The 26,477-nt window shown below is 38.1% G+C and overlaps 1 protein-coding gene across 1 annotated transcript in view; it reads left to right on the top strand.

Moving 5' to 3' along the window:
• The window catches only part of MALRD1 (MAM and LDL receptor class A domain containing 1), a 593,611-nt gene that overhangs the window by 49,349 nt on the left and 517,785 nt on the right, over positions 1-26,477 (top strand). Inside the window, exon 6 of the mRNA XM_060003111.1 lies at positions 15,245-15,341. Within this exon, the coding sequence (XP_059859094.1) occupies positions 15,245-15,341 (97 nt within the window). The remainder of the gene's footprint in view (positions 1-15,244; positions 15,342-26,477) is intronic.

The raw sequence follows: 26,477 nt of genomic DNA on the forward strand, positions 1-26,477 counted from the left end.
CTGTGAAGCCATCTGGTCCTGGAGTTTTGTTTGTTGGAAGATTTTTAATCGCATTTTCAATTTCATTACTTGTGATTGGTCTGTTCATATTTTCTGGTTCAGTCTTGGAAGGTTATACCTTTCTAAGAAGTTGTCCATTTCTTCCAGGTTGTCCATTCTATTGGCATAGAGTTGCTTGTAGTAGTCTCTTAGGATGCTTTGTATTTCTGTGGTGTCTGTTGTAACTTCTCCTTTTTCATTTCTAATTTTATTGATTTGAGCCCTCTCCCTCTTGATGAGTCTGCCTAATGGTTTATCAATTTTGTTTATCTTCTCAAAGAACCAGCTTTTAGTTTTATTGATCTCTGCTATTGTTTTCTTTGTTTCTATTTCATTTATTTCTGCTCTGATCTTGATTTCTTCCCTTCTGCTAACTTTGGGGTTTTTTGGTTCTTCTTTCTGTAGTTCCTTTAGGTGTAAGGTTAGATTGTTTATTTGAGATTTTTTTTTGTTTCTTGAGGTAGGCTTGTATAGCTATAAACTTCTCTCTTAGAACTGCTTTTGCTGCATCCCATAGGTTTTGGATCATCGTGTTTTCATTGTCATTTGTCTCTAAGTATTTTTTGATTTCCTCTTTGATTTCTTCAATGATCTCTTGGTTATTTAGTAACGTATTGTTGAGCCTCCACGTGTTTGTGTTTTTTACGTTTTTTTTCCCTGTAATTCATTTCTAATCTCATAGTGTTGTGGTCAGAAAAGATGCTTGATATGATTTCAGTTTTCTTAAACTTACTGAGGCTTGATTTGTGACCCAAGATGTGATCTATACTGCAGAATGATCCGTGTGCACTAGAGAAGAAAGTGTAATCTGCTTTTTCTGGCTGGAGTGTCCTATAAATACCAATTAAATCTATCTGTTCTATTGTGTCATTTATAGCTTCTCTTTCCTTATTTATTTTCATTTTGGACGTTCTGTCCATTGGTGTAAATGAGGTGTTAAAGTCCCCTACTACGATTGTGTTACTGTCGATTTCCCCTTTTATGGCTGTTAGCATTTGCCCTATGTATTGAGGTGCTCCTATGTTGGGTACATAAATATTTACAATTGTTATATCTTCTACTTGGATTGATCCCTTGATCGTTATGTTGTGTGCTTGTCTCTTGTAATAGTCTTTATTTTAAAGTCTATTTTATCTGATATGAGAATTGCTACTCCAGCTTTCTTCTGATTTCCATTTGCATGGAATATCTTTCTCCACTCCTCACTTTCAGTCTGTATGTGTCCTAGGTCCGAAGTGGGTCTCTTGTAGACCACATATATACAGGTTTTGTTTTTGTATCCATTCAGCCAGTCTATGTCTTTTGGTTGGATCATTTAATCCATTTAAATTTAAGGTAGTTATCGATATGTATGTTCCTATTACCATTTTCTTAATTATTTTGGGTTAGTTATTGTAGGTCTTGTCCTGTTGTGTTTTCTGCCTTGAGAAGTTCCTTTAGTATTTGTTGTAAAGCTGGTATGGTGGTGCTGAATTCTCTTAGCTTTTGCTTGTCTTTAAGCTTTTGATTTCTCCATCGAATCTGAATGAGATCCTTGCTGGGTAGAGTAATCTACCCAGTTGTAGATTTTTCTCTTTCATCACTTTAAATATGTCGTGCCACTCCCCTCTGGCTTGCAGAGTTTCTGCTGAAAGATCAGCTGTTATCCTCATGGGATTCCCTTGTATGTTATTTGTTGCTTTTAGTTTAGTGCTTTTAATATTTTTTCCTTGTATTTAGTTTTTGATAATTTGATTAATATATGTCTTGGCATGTTTCTCTTTGGATTTATCCTGTATGGGACTCTCTGTGCTTCCTCGACTTGATTGACAATCCTTACCCATGCTAGGGAAGTTTTCAACTATAATCTCTTCAAATATTTTCTCAGTCCCTTCGTTCTTCTTCTGGGACCCCTATAATTCGAATGTTGGTGCATTTAGTGTTGTCCCAGAGGTCTCTGAGGCTGTCCTCAATTCTTTTAATTCTTTTTTCTTTATTCTGCTCTGTGGTAGTTATTTCCACTATTTTATCTTCCATGTCACTCATCTGTTCTTCTGCCTCAGTTATTTTGCTATTGATTTCTTCTAGAGAATTTTTAGTTTTATTTATTGTGTTGTTCACCATTGTTTGTTTGCTCTTTAGTTCTTCTAGGTCCTTGTTAAACGTTTCTTTTATTTTCTCCAATCTATTTCCAAGATTTAGATCACCTTTACTATCATTACTCTGAATTGTTTTTCATTTAGACTACCTATTTCCTCTTCATTTGTTTTGTCTGGTGGGTTTTTACCTTGCTTCTTCATGTGCTGTGTAGTTCTCTGTCTTCTCATTTTGCTTAACTTACTGTGTTTGGGGTCTTCTTTTTGCAGGCTGCAAGTTCGTTTTTCCTGTTGTTTTTGGTGCCTTCCCCCAGTGGGTAATGTTGGTTCAGTGGGTTTTGTAGGCTTCCCGATGGAGGGGACTGGTGCCTGTGTTCTGATGGATGAGGCTGGATCTTGTCTTTCTGGTGGGCAGGTCCACATCTGGTGGTGTGTTTTGGGGTGTCTGTGAACTTATTATGATTTTAGGCAGCCTCTCTGCTAATCGGTGTGTTTGTGTTCCTGTCTTGCTCGTTATTTGGCATAGGTTGTCCAGCACTGTAGCTTGCTGGTCGTTGAGTGGAGCTGGGTTTTCACATTGAGACAGAAATCTCTGAGAGAGCTTTTGTCATTTGATATTACATGTGGCCGGGAGGTCTCTGGTGGACCAGTATCCTGAAGTTGGCTCTCCCACCTGAGAGGCTCAGGTCTGACCCCCAGCCGGAGCACCAAGGCCCTGTCAGCCACACAGCTCAGAAGAAAAGAGAGAAAAAGAAAGAAAGGAAGAAAAATAAAATAAAATAGAGTTATTAAAATAAAATATAAAAAATATATTATTAAAAATAAAAATTTAAAAGAAATAAAAAGAAAGAAAGAAGAGAGCAACCAAACTAAAAACAAATCCACCAATGATAAGCGCTAAAAACTATACTAAAAAAACAAAAAAACCACAAAAAACGGACAGACACATCCCCAGGACAAATGGTAAAAGCAAAGCTATACAGACAAAATCACATAAAGAAGCATCCACATACACACTCACAAAAGGGGAAAAAAGGAAAAATACATATATATGAAAAGAGAGCCACCAAATCAGTAAACATACCAGTGATAATAAACTCTAAATACTAAACTAAGATAAAATAAAACCAGAAACAATTAGATGCAGAAAGCAAACCCCAAGTCAACAGTTGCTCCCAAAGCCCATCAGCTCAATTTTGGGGTGAGTCGTTGTCTATTCAGTGATTCCACAGATGCAGGTACTTCAATTTGATTGTGGAGATTTAACCCGCTGCTCCTGAGGCTGCGCAGAGAGATTTCTCTTTCTCTTCTTGTTTCACACGGCTCCTGGGGTTCAGCTTTGGATTTGGACCCGCCTCTTTGTGTAGGTCACCTGAGGGCTTCTGTTCCCCCCCAGACATTACGGGGTTAAAATAGCAGCTGATTCGGGGGCTCTGGTTCACTCAGGCCAGGGGGAGGGAGTGGTACGGAATGCAGGGCGAGCCTGTGGTGGCAGAGGCTGGCGTGATGTTGCAATAGTCTGAGGCGTGCTGTGTGTCCTCGTGGGGAAGTTGTACCTGGATCACGGGACCTTGGCAGTGGCAGGCTGCACAGCCTCCCGGGAGGGGAGGGGAGGTGTGGATAGTGACCTGTGCTCGCACACAGGCTTCTTGGTGGCTGCAGCAGTAGCCTTAGCATTTCATGTCTGTCTCTGGTGTCCGTGCTGATAGCTGTGACTCGTGCCCATCTCTGGAGCTCATTTAGGCGGTGCTCTGAATCCCCTCTCCTCGCACACCCTGGAACAATGGTCTCTTGCCCCTTAGGCAGGTCCAGACTTTTCTTGGACTGCCTTCCGGGTAGGTAGTCTTGGACTGCCTCCCGGGTAGGTAGTCTTGGACTGCCTCCCGGGTAGGTAGTCTTGGACTGCCTCCCGGGTAGGTAGTCTTGGACTGCCTCCCGGGTAGGTAGTCTTGGACTGCCTCCCGGGTAGGTAGTCTTGGACTGCCTCCCGGGTAGGTAGTCTTGGACTACCTCCCGGGTAGCTGTGGCACACTAGCTCCCTTCCGGCTGTGTTCTCGCAGCCAACGCCAGTCCTATTCCTGGAATCTGTTCTCCGAAGCCCGAGCCTCAGCTCCCAGCCCCCGCCTGCCCCGGTGGGTGAGCAGAGAAGCCCCTGAGGCTGGTGAGTGCTGGTCAGCAGCGATCCTCTGTGCGAGAATGTCTTCACTTTGCCCTCTGCACACCTGTTGCTGTGCTCTCCTCCATGGCTCCGAAGATTCCCCCCTGCCCAACCCTCATCTCCTCCAGTGAAGGGGCTTCCTAGTGTGTGGAAACTTTTCCTCCTTCCCAGCTCCCTCCCAGAGATGCAGGTCCCATCCCTGTTCTTTTGTCTCTGTTCTTTTCATTTTTCTTTTGCCCTACCCAGCTACGTAGGGAGTTTCTTGCCTTTTGGGAGCCTGAGGTCTTCTGCCAGTGTTCAGTACGTGTTCTGTAGGAGCTGTTCCTCGTGTAGATGTATTTTTGATGTATTTGTGGGGAGGCAGGTGATCTCCATGTCCTACTCCTCTGCCATCTTGAAGCTAACTCTCCAAATTTGCTTTTTAAACCTGGTTCGTGAGCCAAATTAACCCAAGTAGGTTTCTTTTAGCATCTATTATTAGAATAGTATAATATTTTATAATTTTGATACGGAATAGAAAATCATTTGATATTTGATGGATTTAGCGCTTGCCTGAATATAGAGATTGAATCGGATTGAATTTTGAGTGGCGCAGAGGGAAGATGGGAGAATGAGCAGGACCTCTAGTATAAAAATTGAATTATAAACTCTAAGAATGGCACATTTTCTTAATTGATCTGTCATAAAATCACTGAAGTTTGGAATTTTCAGGGTTTTGTAGAACTAAATGGGGTTCCAAAGAAGATGAAAGAAAATCACTTAGTAGGCAGTTAAGTGACTCCTAGGTGATAGGACTTAAGGAGAACAGAACTGTGTAGTGGGAAACATAATTCTGTCATTTGAGGCATTGTACTCTCTTGAAATCCAATATTATTGGTGTATATGGGGGTGGGAGGTGGTATTTTAAGCCATCAGGCATTTAAGTCCTCCTGTGAGGGATTGATCAGGCATGGGGCTGAGACACCCTGTGTCCCTGCCTTTAGTGGCGAGTGCTGTGCAGAATGAGAACCCCAGCCACCAATAATGCATCCAATTTGTTGTGGATGTTCAGGTGTCATTAATTACTATAGAGAAGTTTCTAGTTTATTTCTTACGATTTTGTTTTACATCCCTGTGTGTCTCTCTTTTTTCAGTAACAACAAGAGCAACAAAACAGAGCCAAGGGTGCCTTTGAAGGGACTGAGTCACACTGACTCGATGCTGAAGGAGGAGCTTGCTAAAGTCCCTCTGCATACTTGTATAAACTTTAAGGACTGAGATGGGACTCTTGTCTGTGTATAAACTTTATCAGTATTTATACATCTTTTCCAACTTTGAAACAGTGGATGGTAAAAGAGTCTTAAGCTGTCTTTGTCACGCATTGTGCCTTCTTATATTTAACGGTCTCTGTCTTTCAGTCAAGGTCTTTGTTAGTAGCACAACGGCGATTTGATGCTGGGCAGAGGAGAAACTTGCTGCTTGTAGGTTAAACCTTTTAAAATAACTCCTTTGCTTTTCTCAGCTGTCCATTCCCAAGTAGCATATACTATGGGTGTTGATGATTAAATATGTGTAGTAGATAAACGTAAAACTTCAAATTCCCAAATATATTATCTCCAGGGCATTTCAGCTTCAGCAGAGGCAGCGAGATTATCCACCTGCACACTTGAAAATGCAGCAGTATCTTCAACCAAAGCAGATGCACGTGTAGCATATTAATTTGTTTCTCAAAATACTTTATTGCTGACATGAAAACAGTGCTTCTACCTTAAAGGCTTTGTAAAAAATTAGGAAACCCTATGACTCTCTTGGGATCTTTTGGCTACACCAGTCTTTAAGATTGCAGGTATGTTTTAGTTCTGTCCTGTCAGCAAGTGAACAGATGTTCATTTGCTTTTGTTGAGCTGGGCCACAGAGATGTGCTGTGCTTGGAATATTGTCTGCCACCATGTAGTAGCTCTTTCCTAAAAAGCTTAAGCAAGAGGCTTATTTGAGGCCGTTTTGTAATCAGCGTCTCCAGGCAATATCTGCTGCCTCATCAATTTACAGGCCTCCGAGAATTACTCTGTGTTTTGCAATTTCTCCTCCATTCTGCCTTCTGATAGTTTTAAAGCCGTTTATGCTTCCTTTAGAAATACCCAAATAGTAGATTTATCCCAGCTGGACCCTGGCTTAGCATGGGTTTCTGAGAAAGCCTCTGGATCTGGCTCCTGTGTGTGGGCTTTGTCACCTTCATCTGGAAAGGACTAGGTCCATTTCTTAATAAACCTGAATCATATGTTAATTTCTGAGAGAATAAACAAGGAATGGTGTTTACACATTTAGTCCACAGAGATGGCAGTATTTCAGAAAGTTTCTGGAGATGTTTAAGGAATAGCATCTAGCACTGATTGATCACTTACTATGTGTAAAGCACTGCATTTGGTCCTTCATGTATATTATCTTACTGACCCTTCACGGCAGTCCTCTGAACTATAATTTACCCCACTGTTCACATTTGTATTATGAGCTTTAGAGAATGAAATAACCTACCAAATCCCATACAAAATTAGAACATAGGATAGTTTGATTTCAGATCTCAGTCATTTAGTCACTGAGCCGTGATAATTTTGTATCATGTTAAAGCAGTATAAGGATTTATAAAATATAGGAAAAAAATCCCAACCTCTAGATTTGGTCAGATCTAATGTGACTCATGAAATACTCTTTTGTCTGCTGTGTTAGATGAAACATTACTATGCATTGCGTGGTGCTGATTAACTGCAATCACATTTCTCAAAATTGCGGATATAAGCAATTAATTTTAGTATTTTCTTCAAATATTCATAGAAGGAAAGAATATAGGCTAAATGTACAGCAAAAATTTAGTCTCAAATTCAAGTGAAAAATTCCCTCATCCATGTTTTTTTCTGGCTCTTGAAGGGAGCTCACCTACTGGTTTTATGGGTAGGAAGGAATGAATACTATGTTACTAATTATATCACCGACTATGGTTTTCAAGTTGAATGTCTGGATTCTTGAGAAGTCAGTGCCTGAATTTTGAAAAGATACTGAAGCATTTTTAATATGCTACTATCTACTTGTTATTTCTTCGATATTCCATTTAGAAATGCCAGAGAGTTCTCACCACTCTCCTATTCAGAAACAATAGGCTTTATTAATATGAACAAAAGATGTTACTACTAATAATAAACTATTAACTTAATGTTACTCTCAAACTTTTCAAAATCATAATATGAGAGACATTTTATCTTTTAATTCAAGAATACTTACAGTGTGAACACATGATGGAGAAAAGATTACTGTCATCTTTTTTGTGTTTCACGTGTTTACTTGAGAAATAATATTGAATGTGTACTACTAATTAAGAAAACTTTCACACAGTAAATATAACTACAAGGGTTTCTGTTCGTGTAGTTACTAGTGTCATCCAAGTGAGTTTATGTCCATTATTCACCTACATGAAAGTTTCCTCTAAGATTTAAATCAAGTGTTCTGAGCCCTAAGCTTCGCTTCAAAAGCCATCTTCTCTTAAAATGTTTGATGTGAAAGGAATTTGTCTCATGTTTGTTGTTTGTTTATTTTATTATTTTTTAAAACATCTTTATTGGAGTATAATTGCTTTACAGTGGTGTGTTAGTTTCTGCTTTATAACAAAGTGAATCAGCTATACATATACATATATCCCTGTATCTCCTCCCTCCCATCCTCCCTATCCCACTGTTGTAGGTGGTCACAAAGCACCGAGCTGATCTCCCTGTGCTATGCAGCTGCTTCTCACTAGCTATCTATTTTACATTTGGTAGTGTATATATGTCCATGCCACTCTCTCACTTCGTCCCAGCTTACCCTTCCCCCTCCCCGTGTCTTCAAGTCCATTCTCTATGTCTGCGTCTTTATTCCTGTCCTGCCCCTAGGCCCTTCAGAACCATTTTTTTTTTTTTTAGATTCCAAATATATGTATTAGCATACAATATTTGTTTTTCTGACTTACTTCACTCTGTATGATGGACACTAGGTCCATCTACCTCACCACAAATAAATCAATTTCGTTTCTTTTATGGCTGAGTAATATTCCATTGTATGTAAGTGCCACATCTTCTTTATCCATTCATCAGTTGATGGACACGTAGGTTGCTTCCATGTCCTGGCTATTGTAAATAGAGCTGCAATGAACATTTTTGGTACATGCCTCTTTTTGAATTATGGTTTTCTCAGGGTATATGCCCAGTAGTGAGATTGCTGGGTCATGTGGTATTTCTGTTTTTAGTTTTTAAAGGACTTTCCATACAGTTCTCCATAGTGGCTGTATCAATTTACATTCCCACCAGCAGTTCAAGAGGGTTCCCTTTTCTCCACACCCTCTCCAGCATTTATTGTTTCTAGATATTTTAATGATGCCCATTCTGACTGGTGTGAGATGATATCTCATTGTAGTTTTGATTTGCATTTCTCTAATGATTAATGATGGTGAGCGTCCTTTCATGTGTTTGTTGGCAGTCTGTATATCTTCTTTGGAGAAATGTCTATTTAGGTCTTCTGCCCATTTTTGGACTGGATTGTTTTTTAGATATTGAGCTGCATGAGCTGGTTATATATTTTGGAGATTAATCCTTTGTCAGTTGCTTCATTTGCAAATATTTTCTCCCATTCTGAGGGTTGTCTTTTTGTCTTGTTTATGGTTTCCTTTGCTGTGCAAAAGCTTTGAAGTTTCATTAGGTCCCATTTGTTTATTTTTGTTTTTATTTCCTTTTCTCTAGGAGGTGGGTCAAGAAGGATCTTGCAGTGATTTATGTCATAGACTGGTCTATGTTTTCCTTTAAGAGTTTTCTAGTGTCTGGCCTTACATTTAGGTCTTTAATCCATTTTGAATTTATTTTTGTGTATGGTGTTAGGCAGTGTTCTAATTTCATTCTTTTACGTGTAGCTGTCCAGTTTTCCCAGCACCAGTTATTAAAGAGGCTGCCTTTTCTCCATTGTATATTCTTGCCTCCTTTATCACGAATAAGGTGATCATATGTGCATGGGTTTACCTGTGGGCTTTGTATCCTGTTCCATTGATCTATATTTCTGTTTTTGTGCCAGTACCATACTGTCTTGATAACGGTAGCTGTGTAGCATAGTCTGAAGTCAAGGAGCCTGATTCCTCCAGCTCTGTTTTTCTTTCTCAAGATTTCTTTGGCTATTTGGGGTCTTTTGTGTTTCCATACAAATTTTAAGATATTTTGTCTTAGTTCCATGAAAAATACCATTGGTAGTTTGATAGGGATTGCATTGAATCGGTAGATTGCTTTGGGTAGTATAGTCATTTTCACGCTGTTGATTCTTCCAGTCCAAGATCATGGTATATCTCTCCATCTGTTTGTATCATCTTTAATTTCTTTCATCATTGTCTTATAGTTTTCTGCATAGTGGTCTTTTGTCTCCTTAGGTAGGTTTATTCCTAAGTATTTTGTTCTTTTTATTGCAATGGTAAATGTGAGTGTTTCCTTAATTTCACTTTCAGATTTTTCATCATTAGTGTATAGGAATGCAAGAGATTTCTGTGCATTAATTTTGCATCCTACTACTTTACCAAATTCATTGAGTAGCTCTAGTAGTTTTCTGATAGCATCTTTAGGATTTTCTATGTATAGTATCATGTCATTTGCAAACAGTGGCAGATTTACTTCTTCTTTTCCTATTTGGATTCCTTTTATTTCTTTTTCTTCTCTGATGGCTGTGGCTAAAACTTCCAAAACTATGTTGAATAATAGTGGTGAGAGTGGACAACCTTGTCTTGTTCCTTATCTTAGAGGAAATGCTTTGAGTTTTTCACCATTGAGAATAAAGTTGGCTGTAGGTTTTTCATATATGGATTTTATTATGTTGAGGTAAGTTCCCTCTATAACTACTTTGGGTAAGGTTTTTATCATAAATGGTTGTTGAATTTTGTTGAAAGCTTTTTTTCATCTGTTGAGATGATCATATGGTTTTTCTCCTTCAGTTTGTTTGTATCACATTGATTGATTTGCAAATATTGAAGAATCCTTGCATTCCTGGGATAAACCCCACTTGATCATTGTGTATGATCCTTTCAATGTGTTGTTGGATTCTGTTTCATAGTATTTTGTTGAGGATTTTTGCATCTATGTTCATGAGTGCTATTGGCCTGTAGTTTTCTTTCCTTGTGACATCATTGTCTTTCTTTTTGACATCTTTGTGACATCTTTGTTTTGGTATCAGGGTGATGGTGGCCTCATAGAATGAGTTGGGGCGTGTTCCTCTCTCTGCTGTATTTTGGAAGAGTTTGAGAAGAATAGGTGTAAGCTCTTCTCTAAATGTTTGATAGAATTCACCTGTGAAACCATTTGGTCTCGGGCTTTTGTTTGTTGGAAGGTTTTGAATCATAGTTTCAATTTCAGTGTTTGTGATTGGTCTGTTTATATTTTCTGTTTCTTCCTGGTTCAGTCTCAGGAGGTTGTGCTTTTCTAAGAATTTGTCCATTTCCTCCAGGTTGTCCATTTTATTGGCATATTGTTGTAGTAATCTCTCATGATCCTTTGTATTTCTGCATTGTCAATTGTTGCTTCTCCTTTTTCATTTCTAATTCTATTGATTTGAGTCTTCTACCTTTTTTTCTTGATGAGTCTGGCTAATGGTTTATCAATTTTGTTTATCTTCTCAAAGAACCATCTTTTAGTTTTACTGATCTTTTCTATTGTTTCCTTCATTTCTTTTTCATTTATTTCTGATCTGTTCTTTATGATTTCTTTCCTTCTGCTACCTTTGAGGTTTTTTTGTTCTTCTTTCTCTAATTGCTTTAGGTGTAAGTTTAGGTTGTTTATTCGAGATGTTTCTTGTTTCTTGAGGTAGGATTGTATTGCTGTAAAATTCGCTCTTAGAATTGCTTTTGCTGTATCCCATAGGTTTTGGATCATCGTGTTTTCATTGTCATTTGTCTGTAGGTATTCTTTGATTTCCTCTTTGATTTTTTCAGTGATCTCTTGGTTATTTAGTAGTGTATTGTTTAGCCTTCATGTGTTTGTATTTTTTTTTTTTTTTTACAGATTTTTTCCTGTAATTGATATCAAGTCTCATAGTGTTGTGGTCGGAAAAGATACTTGATACGATTTCAATTTTCTTAAATTTACCAAGGCTTGACTTGGGACCTAAGATATGATCTGTCCTGGAGAATGTTCCATGAGCGCTTGAGTAGAAAGTGTATTCTGTTGTTTTTGGATGGAATGTCCTATAAATATCAATGAAGTCCATCTTGTTTAATGTATCATTTAAAGCTTGTGTTTCCTTATTTATTTTCATTTTGGATGATATGTCCATTGGTGAAAGTGTGGTGTTAAAGTCCCCTACTACGATTGTGTTACTGTCAATTTCCCCTTTTATAGCTGTTAGCATTTGCCTTATGTATGGAGGTGCTCCTATGTTGGGTGCATAAATATTTACAATTGTTATATCTTCTTCTTGGATTGGTCCCTTGATCATTATGTGTGTGCTTCTTTGTCTCTTGTAATAGTCTTTATTTTAAAGTCTATTTTGTCTGATATGAGAATTGCTACTCCAGCTTTCTTCTGATTTCCATTTGCATGGAATATCTTTCTCCACTCCTCACTTTCAGTCTGTATGTGTCCTAGGTCTGAAGTAGGTCTCTTGTCGACCGCATATATACAGGTTTTGTTTTTGTATCCATTCAGCCAGTTTATGTCTTTTGGTTGGAGCATTTAATCTATTTACATTTGACATAGTTATCAATATGTATGTTCCTATTACCATTTTCTTAATTATTTTGGGTTAGTTATTGTAGGTCTTGTCCTTCTGTTGTGTTTCCTGCCTTGAGAAGTTCCTTTAGCATTTGTTGTAAAGCTGGTTTGGTGGTGCTGAATTCTCTTAGCTTTTGCTTGTCATTAAGCTTTTGATTTCTCCATCGAATCTGAATGAGATCCTTGCTGGGTAGAGTAATCTTTGTTGTAGTTTTTTCCCTTTCATCACTTTAAATATGTCCTGCCACTCCCTTCTGGCTTGCAGAATTTCTGCTGGAAGATCAGCTGTTAACCTTATGGAGATTCCCTTGTATGTTATTTGTTGCTTTTTCCTTGCTGCCTTTAATATTTTTTCTTTGTATTATTTTTTTGATAGTTTGATTAATATGTATCTTGGTGTGTTTCTCCTTGGATTTATTCTGTATGGGACTCTCTGCACTTCCTGGACTTGATTGACTATTTTCTTACCCATATTAGGGAATTTTCAACTATAATCTCTTCAAATTTTTTTTCAGTCCGTTTCTTTTTCTGTTCTTCTTCTTGAACCCCTATAATTCGAATGTTGGTGCATTTAATGTTGTCCCAGAGGTCTCTGTGTCTCATGTTTATTTTTGCATTGGTGCAGGCAATACCTGACTTTTGTGATGTTGCCAAACTCCTAACTCCATTATCTGTGTTGTGATCTGCTTTTATTTTGCTACTTTGCTATTCTTTGTTTTTTTGGGCCATGCCCCGCGGCATGGGGGATCTTAGTTTCCTGACCAGGGATCAAACCCTTGCCCTCTGCAGTGGAAACACAGAGTCCTAACCACTGGGCCACCAGAAAATTCCCTTTTCTTTTCTTTATTTCACCTAACACAGAAAAGTGAGGTGGGGATGTTTGGAAAACCTTGTTTGCCAAAGTTTTGGAGAGAACAAAGAATGTTAATTGCTTTTCTTAGAAACATAACTTCCATATTACAAACATAACTTCTGAATATAGGGCCTCTCTTTGTAGAAAATTATCATGGGGTTCCACTTTCTTTAACTCATTCAACCTATCCCTCTTTGCAGGATCCCAACCAAAATCCCTGGTAAATCTTTTTGTTAAATACGTTTAACTGGTGTATCTCATTGTGCCTGGTGGGTCTTCTGTTTCATAGCCTCACAGGTCCATTAGTAATTTCCCTACAGTTAGAGAAATTGTTCTTTACCTAAGGAAAACGTTTCCTCTTTCTGTGCCAGTGGGCTCAAAAGGCAGCCGATTTTCATACTAACATTTCTTCAGTTGAATCGAATAAATACATATTGCAAACTCTGGTGAGGAGAGGATTGAAGTTAAGAAGGTAATTTAAAATCTACTTCATTAGATCAGGTGTGAAGATATACAAGTGGCAACAGGGATGGAAAAGAGGGGGTGTTAATAGGTCCTGACTGATTGGACATGTGACTGGAGGAAAAAGTCATTCCAAAGACCATTTTAGAGTTTTGAGCAGTTTTCTGAAGTTTTGAGTGTCAGGGGAGAGGTCCTAGTTGAGGAGAAAGAACGTTATGAATCAGAAGTGACTTCATGTCATCGGAGTGAAAATATCCAGCTATGGAGATGGCTATGGAGATGTGGGAGGAGCGCTCAAGAGAGAGGTTGACATTCCTGATGTAAATTTGTCATCAGCCTGGGTGACAGTTAAAGCCCTGAGGATGAATGGGTTTTCAGGAAGGGTGTAGAGGAAAAAAGAAGAGACTGGAGATTAGTTAAGACTTATTTCCACTTCTCTCTTTAAATGTGGCTGCTACAGGTATATGCTTAATTTGGCAAGAACTAGGGAATATGTCTATGTGAGAAAGCTTTCAAGAAGAATAAAGTTAATCTGTAGAGAATAGATTTTTTTTTAATTGGTAAACACTATTCATCCAATAGCTTAAATATTTTAATAACTATGTTATAATAATAGCTAACACTAATGCCAACTATAGGCCAAGTGCAATTGTATGTGTAATAACTCATTAATCCTTACATAAACCTTATCATATAGGTAATAACTTATTATTTTTATCAGTACATTTTTACAAAGAAAACTGAGGCACAGAGATATTAAGCACCTTCTCCAAGATCTTCTTGCTATGAAGTGGTGTATCTGGGATCTGAATTTAAGGAGTCTGGTTCCAAATATACACTTTAGTCACTGTGCTATATTGGCCTCATATGAAACTACCCCTATGTAACAAAATTTGATAGACCTTTCCCAGCATGGTCCTGACTTATAATTAGTCACATGGTTATTCTGTTTTATGTGAAGAGGAGATGACTTTCTGAGGGCTATATATTGATGGTTTGCTGGACACATTATGGATGTTTCTTATATTTTTAATAGACTAGTAGATAGCGTCTGGTTCAAAAGAAATGTATTAGTACATCTTGTACAGAAACAAAAGAGAATGCAGCACAGAAAAATGCAGACCATCTGTTAAGCTAAGAAGCAGTGTGATGTTTTGGCATAATAAAATGTTTATATTATGAACAAGGCTGAGCAGTGCACACAAGTTTAATGCATCCATGAATTAAGCCTCACACATCATTGGTATTCATTAGTGAAAGTGGAATAATACTTTCCACCAACACACCAATTTTCTATTGATTTAAGTAATTAGGATTACTTGATCTTTCCAAGTTTCTCAGATTCATTATACCAGAGAATTTCCTGGTGGAGACTGGGCTGGCTTCATATCACAATATAACATTCAGTCATTTTAACAATAAGTCGCTGAACAATGATTTCCAGTCAGTGTCCCAAGCTGCGTCTAGATAATGGCAGAAAATGTGTGGGAGGATACCACAAGGACATCCAAGGCAGGACTGTGAGTAAAATTCAGAGAACCAGAGGTGGAAGTGAAGCACAGATGAAAAATGCCAAGAATCAAGAGTTCAAGATGGAGCATGGGTCCAAGAACTGGTAAATACTAAATAGTATGAATGCATAGGAACCAAACTTAGGAGATGATATGGGGCAGAAACCAGGTGACTGTTGCTTCATTTCACAAACATGTTACCTAACATAGACATGTGGGATAGAGATGACTGTACATTTTCTTGTTCTTCAAAATGTACGTTTAGATCTCTTTCCACTTGGAATTGGTATGGTCACCCAAGTGCTTCTAGGAAGTGACATGTTTCTTATTTTAGGCTCTGTGCTATAAGACTGTCAGGTAATCATGTTCCTTGCTCTTTGTTTTTGTTTTATTTCATTTTTCTTATCCAGGTTGTTTTTGAAGGCCAGATGATTTCAACTCATGAACAGGATGAAGTCATAGCTATTGATGATATATCCTTCAGCTCAGGCTGCTTGCCTGCAAATGGTAAGAACTTTTCCTTATTTTGATCCTTATTGTATAATAAATGCAGTGCAGTTTAACTATTGTATAATGACTTTGATCTGCTCTTTATTTTTACTTAATGCTTTAGAGTGAGCTATTTCCCATTGTTCTAATACACTGTGTAACAATGACTAGATTTGTGCTAGAGGTGAAGGCAGGGTATTTTTCACTGCTGAGGCTATGAAGAGCTGAAGGGTGTAATTTAGTCTCAGATTTGGAACCTTGTAGCCATGTTTACACTGTTTAGTTAAATCTTACTCAGCGAACTCTATGCCTTCTAGGAGATCGGGAGAAAACTGGCCTCCATAGACTTGAAATTATCTTCTTGGAGAATCAATTTGACTATGCCACTGAAAGACACAAATGGAGAAATATATTAATTATAATCTATTTTCTATTTAGACTGAAACAACTAGATCAATAAACCACACAGATCTAAAAAGTCATCCATAGCGGTCCCTTGATTATATTAACTGTATAATATTCAATTCACCAGTCACATTGTTCTCAATAGAAATGTTCAATGTTTAAAATATAAATTGGTAATGATAAAATTAACTTAGTCTAATAAGCAATAACTATACATATTCAGATATATATTATAGATATTTGATAGATATTTTTCCTTTTGAAATTTTATTATGATATAGTAGAATAAAGATAGCTATTTTGTAGAGAGGATTCCCAGTTCTAATTTTGTACAAAGATATGGTAGTCATGGTAAAAAATATTCCAGTAACAGAAGAGATGGATTGGTCTCCCTAAGAGAAATCAAGGAAACTTGATAACGGGTATTGCGCTTTGATGTTTAAAAAGCACTCCTGCTGTTATGATAAGAGCTTACAGGTATGTGTCTTTTGCCACTCAAACCAAGATAAGGTTTTACAGGAGCTGATGACAGCACCTTCTAAACACTGGAACACATAAAGGTCTCTTTCATCTTTGTACTGTCAGTTCTCAGTATATGTTAGTAAGAAATCATGATAGGATAAATTGAAACATAGGTAAATTGAAATGGAGAACTTTAAAGGAACAGACTATAACCTCCACCCATTCCTAGAAGTAAATAATTTAAGTATAAACATCAGTGCCTTTTCACTAAAAGAAGATAATATTTATTAGATTTATCAGAAGAGAATCAATATACCAGTGTAGACTACATTGTTAACTCCAGACAAAGTATGATCTGCCATTCAAATGTCCCCTAATAATTCCTCTTCTCTTACTGTGCATGGTGGTTCCTGAGGCCAGAGCACAGCCTGCTTATGCTTGAGTTTTAATGAGACACCTAGTCCCTGACCCTGATCACTTCAGCAGGGTCTTTATATATTCTCAGTTTTATAGTTGCTGCAGAAATTGAGGTCTGCCAAACAAAATGATCCCTAATAGTTCTATTTATTGCCCAGTCTGGCTGATCACCCTCAAAGGAGAATAAAGCAGTGAAATCAGCTATTGGCTGGACTTTCTGAACCATCAGGAAGTTAGGAACTGGCTGTTGCCCTTGAAACTTTGTTTACATTACAGATTTACACAGGAGAATGCTTGGGCTGTGCTTGGGACTTGAGATCGCTTGTAATAGGACTCTGCTATCATTTCAGACATGAACTTACTCTTCATCTTTGGCTCTGGGAACCAAAGCCATTTCCCTAATTACCCATGATCCATACACTGGGACAGAGGCTGGTGTAGATGGGCTATAATAATTACTCAGAAGACGAATGCCAGATTTTTAGTAAGCACTTAAAAGAACTCCTTAAAATCACTATAGAATTTTTTTTAAAAAAGCAATAGTAGTGGGAATGAGAGCATCAGAAAGTTGGACATTCAAGGAAAAGTTGTGGTCACATAGAAAAAATATTGGAGTCTACAATTTCTAAGAATAGTTCTAGATAGTGTTATCACCGTATTGTTTTGAGTTGGTGTAGAAATAAAGTTTACTGAAGATGAGACATGAACTTTAAAGCTAAATTATTGGGCAGGCCTTTTACATGGATATTGAAGTTATACAAGGTTACAAGGAAAAGGCCTAGAGAAGAAGACTTTGAAATCCAAGACTGAAGTCTTTAGTGAATATGGACATCAGATCTCCTGCATGGATGACACAGGGCTATAAGTTGGATGTCATGGGCCAAGATGTTTTTACGACATGGAAGAATGAATCATTGTATATAAGCAACATTGGAGATTTAGAAGGATGACAATTTTATTTTTAGGCCTTTTGTTTTATGGGGTGTTGGGAAAGGTCTCCCCTTGGGAAAGCTACAAAGGAAGTGGTCTCTTTTTGGGGAAAGCCAGGACTCAGGTAAGGTCACAGAGTGTTCTTTGACTCTTTGAAGGTGAGAGTGCAGGGGGTTTGTTTTTTGTTTTTCAAATAGAAGGAGGAAAGCACAGCAGCGTGAGGATGAATAATGGAGAAAAAGGATAAAGCATCATGGGATAGGACTGGCACTTGGATGGACTTCTATTTTGTAAATGGTGAGAATGTGAGAGGTGGTAAAGTTAAGTAGCATTAAATTTTCAAATGAGACTCTGCAGTCAAGTTCAGGCACTATCATGATAGACTGCACCTAGTTAACCATCAGAATCACATAGAAGAGTGATAGATTCTGGGATTCACTCCAGACCCGATAGATGGGAATCACTGAGGATGGAGCCTACATTTAAAGTAATGTTCTCCGGAAATTTTTGTGAAGTCAGGCAATCCTAGGTTTAAGAACAGAACTAACCTTTTGGGATCCACAAGACCTAGTCTCGTGTTGATTATTGCACTTGGCCGTGACTGCCCTGGAGCAGGGTTCTGGATGACTAGAGTCTGTGGTTTCAGTCTCATGCGGTCCTGGTGGTGACAGTCCAGGTAGGGGAAGCAGGCAGATACAACCTAACATCTTCTGGACATTTCCATCAGAAAATCCTACTCCAATGGACAATACGGTTAGGTATGCATTTGGAAGCAAGAAAGCAGAAAAGATTGCTTAGATGACTTAATAGAGGATATAGACAGTCATGGCATAGGTTCTTCAACTCTGATACTGCTAAATTCAAGGACTAACAGATTTCCTTTGTATTTCCCTCATGGCTTGTCATCTTATGCTCATAGAATAACCTCTCACATTCAGGGCAGGAAGAAGGAAGGAACGGGAAGTGACGTAGTTTCGGACATGTCATTCATTGGCTAGGTGATGTTCAGGCAGACAACCTTAGTTGCTAGGGAGGCTAAGAAAACTGAAGGTTTAGATTTGGCCTCTGTAATAAAGGCAGGCAAGGGGAACAGGTTTATAAGTCGAGGGTGCAAATATATTTGCTACAGAAATTCAACATCAGTATGTTTAGAATTAAATTCCAATCTTCTTTCAAATTCTGTTCCTTCTCCTGCGTTCCCTGTTTTAGTTGTTGGCATCTGTTTGGTCTCACTCAGGAGCCAAGGAGTTGTCCTTAAATCCTTCTTTCCTTTTCTCATCTCCACATTAATTTGGTTAAAAACGTTATCGAGGGAATGTCCTTATATTTCTCAAATTGTCTCCACTTATTTATTCGTTATTATTTATCCAACTCTGATTTTGTTTGCCCCATTTTTTTTCTCTTGGATTGTTAAAAATTCCGGTTTCAGTCTTATTTCACTCCCCTGTTCACTACTCCCTGCTATCCACCAGATTGTACTTTCTAACATCCAAATGTGACCAATCTCTATTTTGTTTAAATCCATCAGTAAGTCTCATTGCCTTCAGAATGGAATTGAAATTTTTTGTCATGACATAAGCTCACCAGGATCCTGCTCTTAGGCACCAGTCCAACTTCTTCCTTCTTAATTTCCCCAAGAATTCCCATATTCTGGCCAAAAAGAACTACCTGTGAATCCAGCAACACAGTGTTATCTCATTCTTGGGTATCTTTTCAAACCTTGCTCCCTCTTCTTATTTCATGAAAAAAATTTTTGGCCTGTTCTGCTACTAGATATCCTTCCAGACTGAGTCAATGTCTCTTTTCTGAGAAGCCTTCTCTTACAGAAAATCCCCCCCACACTCCCACTCCCTGTACAAACACACACACACACACACACACACACACACACACACAGTGTATTAATTTATCTCTACAACTAAATGCTGAGTTTCTTGAGGGCAAAGTTAGTAGTGTCTTACTCATTTGTGGATCCCGAGTGCAGAGCAAGTACTTAATAAATAATTGATTGAATAAAGAATATGTGCAATTATCTAAACATCAAGTATTTGGGATTTTGTGTGAATTCTTCTTCTTTCTTTTAAGCTACAGCACCATTCTATAAAAATCAGGTTTAAATAAAATATCATGGGAATATGTTTAAAGCAGTACTTACACTTATGCTAAGAAATATTATATTATTTTTAGGTTTTTGTTTTAGTATCAAAAATAAAGATATGTCTTCAAACTATATAATGTGATTTTTTATCTGGGATGAATTAATCTGGGCCAAGCATTTGCCATATTTTAGTAGAAACATAGTGTTTTGTCATTTTATAGCCGAAATATAGTACTTGGAAATGAATACTGCTTGGAAGTGAATGCTGTAATATGTCTTTTGGGGGTTATTGTGGTTATAAAAATGGTTCTAAGATATATAGGTTTTCTGACAAGACTTCTTTATTTTCTTATTTCTTCAAACCAGTGTGCTTTCAAAAATTTGTTCTAATTTTTTTGTTTGTTTGTTTTGAGAGTAGGGAGCAATTCTATTACTGTTTTTATTTTCTATGTTCTGATGCTTTGATGTCTGGGGTCTTGCTGACCCTGGAGGGACTGTCTCTTCCAGGGTGAGCCAATTCCTAGAGACGGTAAAACAGCTCACCTTACAGTGTATGTTTCAAATGCAAACCGACCAATCCAGAGCACCCACCCCAGCCACTTTAGGCTTTCACACTCTGGGTCACTATGTACCTGCCCTAATCACCCCAGGGTCAGTGCATGTTTTCTAAGACCACCATAAAAACATACCACAGGCTGGGTAAGCAACAGAAATTCATTTTCTCGTGATTCTGGAGGCTGCAAGTCCAAGGTCAAGGTGTCACCAAGTTTGCTTTCTTTGGAGTCTTCTTTCCTTGCCTGTGGATGACTGTCTTCTCTCTGGATCTTCACAGTCTTCTCTCTGTGTGTGTCGATGTCCTAAATGCCTCTTCTTATAAGGACACCAATCATATTGGATTAGAACCCACCAATATGACCTCATTTTACCTTAATTACCTCTGTATACCTCCAAATATGGTCACATTCTGAGGTGCTGAGGGTTTGGACTTCAACATATGAATTGGGAGTGGCGGGTACAGTTCAGCCCATAAGAGCAAGGTACTAAACAACTAGGGACAACCCTGACTGAATAAATGAAATATTGATGGATTTGCAGATCATGGCTCTATGTTTGTCGAATGTCATGGAAATAAATACCCAAAAGTACAATTTTACTGTATATAATGTTTAAAAAAGAAATAGTTTACAATTGGAAATAGTTTACAATTGGAAAAATTCTGATGATGAGTAATCCACCATATAGATTATTAAGTGTAGTATTATCTTTAGGGAAGAAACATAACTGATTCTCTCTACTTACTCTTTTCTATAGAAATACAGCTCTCTTTATAAAAGCGCTAGATACAGGTATTTTCGTGGTTTCTGAATATTTTCAAGATGAAAAATAAAACTAAATTCTTTTTATAATATTAAAGAAATCTTTTAGAGTATTCCCACACTTTCAAACAGTATCTTTCTAATTACTGCCCTTCCCAAGATACAAGTATTCACTGTACATTTATTGAAAGAAGACCTGTTTAGACTTTATCAAAGTCTAAAAAGACCCAGGTTTGTGACTGTGACTAAATAAGAATGTGCTTAATCACTGATTCTTAAATAACATTGCTTCTTGAGCAAATTACTGTATATTTTTATAAAGATTGCATGTTAGGGCTCATAATCAAATATCATGAATATTCTGTGAATATTTTTAGGTTGGTTTGCCAGGACTTTGCCTTAGTCTCATTTTAAAACATTCCAAATACACAAATTATTCCTTAATGAGAACCTGAATAATGCTTATATATTATCCAGTTAAATAAGCATTATTTAACTAGTTACCTTTTTTATCTTATTAACTTCTAGCTACCTTTTAAGATGTAATGACTATTCACTGAAATTCATTGATGTTTTAAGAAAACTGATAAAGAAATTGTCAAAAGCCCCTGGAGTCAAAAGTGGATGTCAGTTATAACTTTTGCTGCAATGGCCTTGAGGCTTGGACTTCATTCTCTTCCATCTGAGTTATGTGGCCAATTTCACATAACCTGTTTGTACAAGATAAGACTTGAAGGATGGCAGGCTCTACACATGTGTCTTCATTGGTATAGAGACTTTGAAATTGTTGGCAAAGCTTCATCCTGCTGATTGTACATCATTGATGGAGAATTTTAAAATGCCAAACGTAATTTTCTACTGCTGGATTGTGGTGCAATATAAAAATGAAAGAGGGTGTGGGGAGGGAGAGAAAATGAATATGAATATATTAAATAGCTTTGAGCTATTTAAATAGCTAAATGACATCTTTAAATAGCTTTGAGCTCTGAAATAGAATGCACTAAAATAAAAAGCTGTCCAGGAGATTAGTTGATTGACAACTTATTAACCCCCATCATATCATTGTTTTTGTGCTTGCAAATTCCAATTTGGGGGACTAAAGGTAGTAGAAGTGGTTGATATTGGTGGAAGATATTTAATAGCAACTGATACAAGCTGAATTTTAAATTCCATGCAGTTTACAATTGACTATTTTGCTATTTTTATTTACAGTACTTTTGTGGTTATTGTATAAATAGTGAAAAATTAAAGATAATATACAACATTTAATTGAACAATGGCAAACATTTAATTATGCACCTCCAGGGGCTGAAGATTTGTAGCTATTATACAAATCTACAAAAATTACAGTTTTAATTGTTTCATGGTAATTGTTATTGTGCAATCTTAGTTTCATTTATTGCCCACACTCCCTTAATTGCATATGCAGTTTTATTTTCAGTGGATCTTATGTTCAAGAAGCTTTGCATATTCATCATTGTTAGCTTCCATTATGAGAAACCAGATTATGGATGTTATTTGTAAATCATTTTCACAACCAATCGCTTCAATTTTATTTCCAATACAGATGTGAACAATTTATATAGAGTCTGTGCTGTTGTAAAAGATTTGATTGAATTGGTCTTAGGTCACTTATTCATTCATTCATTAAACAAGTATATATTGAACATCTATGTTATGTCAAGAATTTTTCTAGACATGAGGGAGAGGCAGTGAAAAAACAAATGGTAATCCCTGAGTTTATGGAATTTATATTTTAGTCATAAAGAGAAAGAAGCTAAGCAAGTAAATAGAAAAATGTACTTTATGTCAAGTGGTGTTATGTGCTGTGGGTACAATAAACCAGAAAACTGAGATAAGGGTGCCACAGGCAAGGGGGAGATAAGTTTTAAATAGAGTGGTCAGGCATGGTCACGTGAAGAACATATTTTCTGAGCAAAAAAAAAAAAAAAAGTTGAGAGATCAAGCCATGTGTATATTGGAAGGAAGCCACATGTCAAGGCGAAGGTTCTGAAGTAAGCGTAAGCCTGGTTTGTAAGAGGAGGCTCATGGAAAGGACTTCTGCATGCATTTCGTGTAGGATAGAAGCCCGTGTGATGATGTTGAGCAGAGGAGACATGATCTGACCTGCTGCTTGATTTAGCTTTAATATGTTCTTCTTGTCCTTCTTTCTGTAAATGGATAGTTAAATTATAGGATTTGAGGTCAATCATTTTTCATTCCTAATGGAAACTTTTATAATTACTAATTTCCTTCTAAGTACTGTTTTAGCTGTATGACACAAATTTTAGTAAGTTATATTTTCATTCAGATCAAACAAAATACTTGGTTATCTCAAAGTTTTATTTAAACGTGTGATATTTCATTACCGAATAAATGTGGATTTCCCAGATGTGTAGTTTAATTTTGTTTTAGTTTGAGGATATTGAAAGATAATAGTGGGGCAAGGGCAGCGACAAGGAGGCAAAGTAAGAAGTTTTATCTATAATCCAGAAAGAATGATGTTCCCTTAACTGAGAATTGGTAGCAGTAGTGAGTACCTCGATGTAGTGAGGTTCCGGATGTGTTTTATAGATCAAGCAAAGATTTGCTGATGGATGGCATGTCTGATGAAAGTAAGAGATGTATCATACATGACCCTACTCTTTTTACCTGAACTAGAAGGATGGAGTTGTCATGGACTGAGATGAGAAAAATGTGGGAGGAGAAAGTTTGGGCTGAGAAAATCAGAAAATACGCCTAGTTCCAGACATATTTCTTTTGAGATGCATGTTGGTTATCCAAGTGAAGTGGCCAAGTCGGGAACAGGATATGTCAGAGTCCAGTGAAAGGTCTGGACCTAAGTTATAGTTTTATGAGTTATTGGCATTGGAAATGTTTTAAAGGCAGGAGACTAGGTGATATTAACAAGATTGTGAGAAGAGACGAGATCCAAGGCTAATGTCACCTTGTGTCACATCGACGAGATGAGGGAAAACCGGCCAAGGAGACGAGAATAAACGCTAGTCATTTAAGACGAAAACCAGGAGAAAATTATATACCAGGATCCAGTGAAGAAAACATTTCAAGTAAAAGGGAGTGATCAACTATATCAGTATTACTGATATGTCAGGTATGTTGGGAAGGAAAAATTAAATATTATTGTAGGTTAACAATGGAGAGGTCAACTTTGATATATGTAGTTTCAGCGCAGTGGTAAGGGTTAGAAAAAAAAAGGAATAGAGTTCTGATATATGTTACACCAACATGAATAAACCTTGACAACATCTGAGAAGTAAAAAGTCAAACACAAGGGCTTCCCTGGTGGCGCAGTGGTTGAGAGTCCGCCTGCCGATGCAGGGGACACGGGTTCGTGCTCCGGTCCGGGAAGACCCCACATGCCGCGGAGCGGCTGGGCCCGTGGGCCATGGCCGCTGAGCCTGCGCGTCCGGAGCCTGTGCTCCGCAACGGGAGAGGCCACAACAGTGAGAGGTCCGCGTACCGCAAAAAAAAAAAAAAAAAGTCAAACACAAGAAGCTATATAATGTGTGAATCCATTTTATAAAATGTGCGGAATAGGCAAAGTCATCAGAAAGCAGATCAGAGGTTGCCAGAGGCTGAGGAGGGGGAGAGAATGGGAGTGATTGCTCATGGGTACAGGGTTTTATTTTGGAGTGATGGAAATGTTTTGGAATTAGATAACGGTGATAATTGCATGACACTGAGAATGTATAAAAGCCACCAAATTGTGTACTTTTAAATGGTTAAAGTGGTGAATTTTAGGTTATATGAATTTTAACTTCATTTTTAAAAAATTGAAAAAAAACCCTCATTGAAACAGATGCAAGAGAGAATGGGGGGAGAAGAAGTGGTGTTGGAATCAGTGAGGATAGGCAGAACTTGGAGAAGTTAGTTGGAGGGAGTTGGAGGTTTAATTTTCTTAAGATGGTCGAAATTGTGGCCTCTTGTATACTGAAGGGAAAGAAAGCATGTGGGATGTAAAAGAGGGGAGGAAATTGCTGGAATGATTGCAGAATAGGGGAGAGGAGATGCATTTCCAGGGTAAATGAAAGGAGTGGACCTAGAGAAGAGAAGGACTGGTTGATCAGAGTTAAGAAGAGGAAAGGCATGTGGGTGGCGGTGCAGGTGGTGGGGCTTGTGAGGTTTTCTTCTGGTTTCTCTCATTTTCCCAATGAAACATAAAGCAAGATGATTAGCTCAGGGGGAGGAGGAGTTGGAGATTTAAGGAGTGGATAGAGGGTTTTGAACAGTTGTCTAGAAATGGAAGAAAAGGAAAGAATTAGGAAGATGTAGCGGGATGGCCCCAGTGCAATGAAGTGAGTAGTCAGGGATATGAAGTCGTTTCAGTCAGCTTGGTGTTGACCCATCACTCCCGTTCATCTGCACAGATGCAGGTGGAGTGCGTCGCGTGGGTCTCAGCCTATTCACAGTGATGCTATCTGCCAGGAATCTCAGGCGCTCACCTGGGCCCAGATTACATGTCGTGAGTCCCCACAGACATTTCCCAGACCAGAGGCAGTGTTGTGATGTTGTGGCTAGTCCAGCCCTTGCGGTTCTTATGATTACGAGACACACCCCTGCAACAAACATCAGGGAACTTTGGAAAAACAAGGTTTGCTTCTTACAGGTCCTGGAGGGTACCCAGCACATCCAGGGGCCATACAGCGAGGTTGTGGGGAGAGAGAGTAAACCTAGGGTTCTGCCTTTGTTGGGGTCGAGGGTGGGGTGCCTAGGGTTTCCCGGTTTTACTTTTTATTGTTGAATTTAAAACATACAAGTGGGAATTAAAGTGCAGTAAGGGAAAAGCTGGGTCACTCGAGTGCTCAGTTATCTAGGTCACCAAGGGCTTTTGAAAAGGGGAACTTCATGGGTGGGACGCACTGGCTCTTTATCCAGTGTAGGGGGCAATGTGTTTATTAGAGATGGATGTCTTTGAAATGGATGCCTCAGCAATCAAAAGGTTGATGTCAGGCACTTACATTACAATCAAGAAAGCTAATTGTCAGGCATTTACACTACATGAAGGATTGTACTTGTCAGAGTTTTTGACCTGAGTTTGTGGAAGCATGAGAAGAGCCAGCAGATGACTATTTTCTAACACCAGTAAGAAAAGAAATGAGGACATGAGAGAGGATGAAAGGAATTGCAAAACTGGAGGACCATTAGCTTTGTAGGTCCTGATGCTGTCAAAATTTTTTTTACAGTAGAGATACTAGAGGGAGTGGTGGAAAGATAGGGGTGATGGTTGGGGAGTGGGCCCCTCATAATTAAGATAGAGGAAGTTGTTATCACCATTAGTTACGATCATAGTCAGCCGAGTGGTGGCAGAAGTGGTTTTACATCAGCAGTTCTCCTTCATGAGCATCAGTAAGAAAAATAGAGAAATTGAAGGGCAAGATGAATGGGAACATTGAAGTGACAGAGAGTGACATTGAGCCAACGGGTAAAGTAATCAGGGATTGAGGGGTAGGGCACCAGTGTCTGTAGATGACTGTAACAAGATGTCAAAAGATTCAAAGCTCAGAT

Source organism: Delphinus delphis, chromosome 2, assembly GCF_949987515.2.
Source record: "Delphinus delphis chromosome 2, mDelDel1.2, whole genome shotgun sequence".
Classification (NCBI taxonomy): Eukaryota; Metazoa; Chordata; class Mammalia; order Artiodactyla; family Delphinidae; genus Delphinus; species Delphinus delphis.